This window comes from Diospyros lotus, chromosome 15 (assembly GCF_014633365.1).
Source record: "Diospyros lotus cultivar Yz01 chromosome 15, ASM1463336v1, whole genome shotgun sequence".
Classification (NCBI taxonomy): domain Eukaryota; kingdom Viridiplantae; phylum Streptophyta; class Magnoliopsida; order Ericales; family Ebenaceae; genus Diospyros; species Diospyros lotus.
The window spans coordinates 20,781,548-20,787,547 of record NC_068352.1 but is presented as its reverse complement, the minus strand read 5'-3'; the positions used below and the strand labels follow the sequence as shown (position 1 = coordinate 20,787,547).

Sequence of the window (6,000 nt, the reverse complement as noted above, 5' to 3'; positions counted from 1 at the left end):
GTGCATCTTCACTTATTATCTTCTTTCTCTCTCTCCCTCTCTCTCTCTCTCTCCAGCTCACAACAACTGAATTAGTATCAAACAATCTTTTTAATAGAGATTTATTTGAGAATTTAGAAAATCAATGAATCAGTTCAGAGTTTTGTACTGAGAATAATTATTCTAAGAATTAAGCTGAATCGCTATTTTTAATGAAGCAAAAAGTAAATCACAAATTTGGAGCAATTTATATGCCTAATGGATGAAATATATTTCCTGCAAGAATTATAAATTAAGATGGGTGTATTTAGAACAAGCAACTAACGTCAATTTTCCTTGGTGTGCGTTACGTGCATGATTTTTTCATCTAAGGTATAATTGTAGTCATTATTATTGTTGTTTTTAACTTCTTATTGGTTAAGCCAATTGTATATTCTCTTAAACCTATATAAAGGACAAATTAGACAAAAAAAAAAAAAATGGTCCTGCTCATTGTCAATCTCGTGTAGATGTACACAATCATGCAGGTGTAGCTAGGATTTGGACAAAAACACATTTATAATTATGCGAATATATTGGTCATAATGTATAGCTCCCCATTCCCAATGTTAATTAGTACGTACAAATTCATGACATGATCAAGAGTTACATATAAATAGACCTTAAAACATTTGCTTATTTAGTGAAACAACTGTAGATGTTTGACTTCATCAAGGGCATGCCTCAATGATCATCAAACTTAGATGAATGAACTATAAAAAGCTTATACACTCATTTAACGTGAATAGTAAATAGGAAGTATTGATTTATTAAGGGTATGCCTCAATGAGGGACCTTAATCCTAAAATGGGATGGATCTTGTAGTCACTAAAACCAGCTTTGCAGAACAGCTCTGCCCATTCTTTCTTATTTCTCTCTTTTCCTGCAACATTAATCATCATTAGCATGTCAAAGAAGAACTGTGGCTGGACCGACTCTTCGGCTCCTTTGGAGATCCCCGTCACCATGTCTATGATAATCACTTTTCCTCCATTTTCTTTGCTTGGGATTGCCTGCTTGCACTTTTTCAACAATGTGATGCAGTCTTCGTCGCCCAAGAAGTGCAAGATCCACTGTTTGCCAATTTTAGGTTATATAAGTAAGAGTTCAGCTATAAAAGTAAAGATATATATATATATATGTATTTTTCTTCGAGATTTACATTATTGCAGAAAATCAAAGTAAGGAATCTCTTTTTGACAAGATGGTAACAAATGTTTAAATATAGAGCACTTCAGAGAGAAAAAATTATATTCTAATATAAAAAAATGTCAAAATAATTAAGCTTTTTAATAACTGATTTTGGGATTTTCCTACGTGCAGTAGATATTTATACCTTAATTTTTCAATTAATAATTATCTTAAAAGTGATCATCTTAAAAGCTTTTTGCTGAGATATACAATTTTATTTAACCTATTTTATACTATAATAGATTTTCTTTTCTATATCTTCAGTGTTACTTGGACTATTTGACTTGATAGGCCTGAAATCAAAGAAGTTTCAGAAGTTGAAAATTCCACGTGGGCTTCTTCGGAGCTGAATTTAAGAATATTTTCAAGTCAAGAATTAGACTTTCTTTTGCTCTCTTTCTTTTTCTCCACTATTTTGTTATAGTGATCTCTTTCCAATGATCATAATAAAAGCCTGACCTGATGATATACATAATAAGAGCTGTTTATATATATATATTGAAATGGATCAATTAAAGGGGTTTATAATTATAAAAATTTATATTTTATTATTTTTTATAACAATGATATTTCAAATATAATATCTTAAAATACCTTGAGTAGAATTGCATCCGCAGCTGGGAAGACATCAAATATGCTCCCTCCAACGAAGCTCAAGTTCTTACGCCCCTGCAAATTAGCAACTACATGTGGCTGATCAAACACTGTGCACTTCAAGTGCGGGAAGGCGTCGACCATGGCGGTGGCCATTGTTCCGTTGCCGCCGCCGACATCCACCACCGAACTTAGCCCCTCAAACACTTCCTTACACTCCTTAATCATCACACTCGCTACCAACCTCGAATCAGCCGACATTCCGTCGTTAAACTGGAAGTTCAGAGTCGGCTTATGGCCGACGTAATCCCAAAACGACGCCCCATTGGCTGTGTTAAACGCCGTCGGATCGTCATTCTGGAGCCAAGCCGTCAGGTATTGCCACGAGTTTATTAAACTCGGGTCGAGCATGGCCAGCAAGAACGGCGAAAGAGTGAAGGGATTGTCGGTTAAGAGAAGCCGGCAAGTGGGGGTGAGAGTGTACTCAGTTTCTAGGAGTTCATTTTCTCGGGCTATTTTCTCGAGAAAGAAGCCGGAAAGAGCCAGGCTGCGCATGAGGCGGCCGATGCAGTGGGCTTTTGATGGGTTGATGGGAAGGGCAGCGACGAGGTCGGAAAGTTTCATGGGCTTGCCGTGGTTGTGGATGATGTCTGGGATTCCCAGTTCAACTGCGGTTTTCAAGTTGAAAGAGTTCATGAAACCGAACATTTGGTTCCAAATGTAGGCTTCCGCTCCGAGGAGATCGCCATTGTTAACACCACAGACTCCATTGTCGTAAGCCATTACTAATTCTTGATTTTTAATTTATTGGCTTTGTGATCGAAGCTGATCTCTACTTGTGGCTGAGATGTTGGAGTGGGCATGCATTTACGTGTATATATATATATGATTTTGGGAGGAGTCATTTCGTCAGCAAAAGCTCACCAAAACGGTATAAACTGTTATTTTACAGAGAAGTCTTTGATTTCTTCATAGTATTCGCTCATCTTTTGGAAGACGTGTTTGGACCAAAATCAATTTTGCTAAAATATTTATGAAAAATGTGGCATCACGTCATTATATAAATGTCTGTGTGTGTGTGTGTATTTTCCTAAGAAGGATCCCTATATGGTTCCTTTCAAAGAAATTCACAGAAACAAAAAACCATAATTAACCCTTCCACTTGAAAAAAAAAGATAAAGTAGAACTAATTACGATTCACAAAAAAAAATAAAAAAAAAATGTTAGTTGATTAGTCCCAGGCTGCAAGAGTATGAGCATACCAAATTGACCATAAAGCTATTGTATTTTAATGTCATTATATAAATATATATATATATATATATCATTATATTTCCCCACTGACTTACTAGCACCCACCTGAGAAATTCTGTTGCTAGGTATCCAAAATTCATATCTGCCCTTTATTTAATAGAAAGCAAATTACAACTGGTCACAAATTTATTCCGACGCAGTGACGTCTTGATACTATCAGGAATAGGAAAAACAAATTTGAAATATGACTAAATGATAGATTTAGATTTATTGTAATTTATTAAAAAAAATCGTGCTTAGTACGTATAATCTATTATAATCGAGTAATTTACACAACACCATAAGTACATGTATATATATACTATTCCTAAATAAGCATATGCCCTTAGTAGCATTATAGCGAAGATAATGAATGATTTAGCCAACCAAACGAAAAGTCTATTTTTGAAGTTTTGTCCACTGGATAAATAGCTGTTGGAGTTAATTGTATTATATGTATAAGCCATTGCTTAAGTTTTATCCATTGGAAAATGATTATTCTTTTTACTAAACGCAATCAAAAGACTTCAGTCAAGTCTCTCTCATCAATCCCTGCGTAGTCACCACGGCTTTTCCAAACATTTCTTTCTTGCTGGAAACGTGCCAAATTAATTAAGAAAAATCTAGAAGAATATCTTCATAATTTTTGGGAAGCGAAAATCTGTTGGATCCAACACCCCTTGTTAGATAACTAATATACAAAGGTTATGAATTATCATAGGCTAATTGGCACAAAAAATTTAAATTTTTGCATTTTTAAGATTTTATCTAAAAGTTTCAATTTTAACAATAAGATCTTGATTTGATCAATTGATTACAATTTTATCTACGACCTAAATCCGATTCGAGAGGCATTCAAGAGCCGCTGACGTGACATGTCACATGACATTTTAAAATATTTTGAGTGGGCCCCACATACACACGTATAAAAAAATAAAATAATGTTAAATATATGTTATGTGTGTGTTATAGATATATTTACAAAGATAGGCAGGCAGAGGATGGGGATGACGATGACAAAGGACGGCAACAGTGACAGGCGACGATGTTGGGTTAGAGGCAGCAACTGATTTAGAAGGTAGAGGTGGTGATGGAGGCCGATTTGAAAGAAGGCCGAATCCAGAAGCTTGATGGTCGATTATTAACGTCGATGAGGCTGGCTTAAGTGATTGACGGCGAGGGTGCTGAGATAGCCAGCAAAGGACGTCATTTGTCGGCAAGAGCAAAAGGGTCGTCGGCCACTTTCTATGAGGTGCCCTTAAGAAGGAGGAAGCCCAGATAGATGGTTGGTCTAGTTTCTAGATTGGTTGTCATCGTCGCCGTGAGTAGGAGGAAGCTCAAATCAATTGTCGCCTCCAGTTTCTAAATCAGTCGTCACCATCACCATTCATCATCGTAGTTGTCGCCATCATCGTCTTTCTTTGTCAACGTCTTTGTCACCATCCTTCACCCGCCTACTTCCTTCTCTTTGTGCATATATATATATATATTTAACATCATTTTATTTTTTATTTTTTTATACGTATGCATGTGGAGTCCACTTAAAATGTTTTTAAATGCTAGGTGACATGCCATGTCAACGGGTCGTGAACGCCTTTCAAATCGAATCTGGATTGTGGATAAAGTTGCAATCAATTGATCAAATTGAGACCTTATTATCAAAATTAAAATTTTTGAATAAAACCATAAAAACGAAAAAGATTTGAATTGTTCGTGCTCGATAATATATATATATATATATATGCCATCAAATTTGACTCTGGAACAACTCAATTGGACCTGTAAGCATGACTCACATGGGGTAACCATTGTCCATGTATCAACAATTTAGACTGGCTGTTAATTATTTTTATGTTTTTTTTATTTTTTAAAGCACAAGGCCGACGAGATGGCATTATGGCACCCACATAATGCTAATGCAAAGTAACGGCTAGTGATTGAGAGTTTTAATTCAAATTCATTCCATTTGCATGAGAGACTTATTAAATTGCATTTAATGAACTCTATTTGTCTAAAAAAATTAACTTTTAGATGCATTAAATGTTTTATAACGGCTATATTTTCAAATTTCAACATATAAACAGTTGAGTATATTTTAACATTACTCAAGTAATTTTAATAGATACTCGATTATGATTGAATGACAGTCGATTAAGCCCATTTATTATTTGATTGCAAGATTTTCTTAATCGATTAATATTTTAAATACAGAAACTCACTTTCTATCCAATAAATCTTACTCAACTAAGTTCATTTGTTACTTGATTATGTAATAGTATTACTCTCGAGTATAGAATATCTAACAATCGATTAACATTTTGACTAACGATTAAATACTTGATTAAGCACATTTGTTACTCAATTACACAATGATATTACTCGAGTGCAAAATACATATTATTAAGTTAACATCTTAACTTTATATTTGATATTTGATTAAACATTGTTGACACTCTATTATAATATGTCATTACTTGAGTACAAGATATCTCTTAGTCTATTAATAAAATAATTATAGAAACTCACTATTTGTTTAGCATATTATACTCGACCAAGGCATAAATTTACTCGAATAAGCTAAGAGTTACTCGATTAAGCCTAACTCCTTAGTCTATAAATGTACAAATATAGACATATGGACATTTTTCACCTGATTAATTAATTACTCAAGTAATAAATTTGATTACTCGACTAAAAAGATGGAATACTCAATTACTATTTTCTTTTAGTCAATTAACAACACACGTCCAGAGACTTATCAATTTAGCATTAATTCTTAGTCGATTATACTGAATGCGATTACTCGACTAATATTACAGTTAGTCAAATATCATTTAAATAACTCAATTAAAGCTTTTTAGTGCAATACTCAAGTACAACAAGCATATACTCAATTCAGCCTTA

At 34.0% G+C, this 6,000-nt stretch overlaps 1 protein-coding gene across 1 annotated transcript in view; it reads right to left on the bottom strand.

Annotated features, from left to right (window-relative positions):
• Window positions 1–631: 631 nt before the first annotated feature.
• LOC127792667 (trans-resveratrol di-O-methyltransferase-like) overlaps window positions 632–6,000 on the bottom strand; it is a 69,549-nt gene continuing 64,180 nt past the window's right edge. Inside the window, exons 2-3 of the mRNA XM_052323279.1 lie at window positions 1,804–2,412; window positions 632–1,091 (exon numbers count right to left, since the gene is read on the bottom strand). Of these exons, the coding sequence (XP_052179239.1) occupies window positions 789–1,091; window positions 1,804–2,412 (912 nt within the window). The 3' untranslated portion in view covers window positions 632–788. The remainder of the gene's footprint in view (window positions 1,092–1,803; window positions 2,413–6,000) is intronic.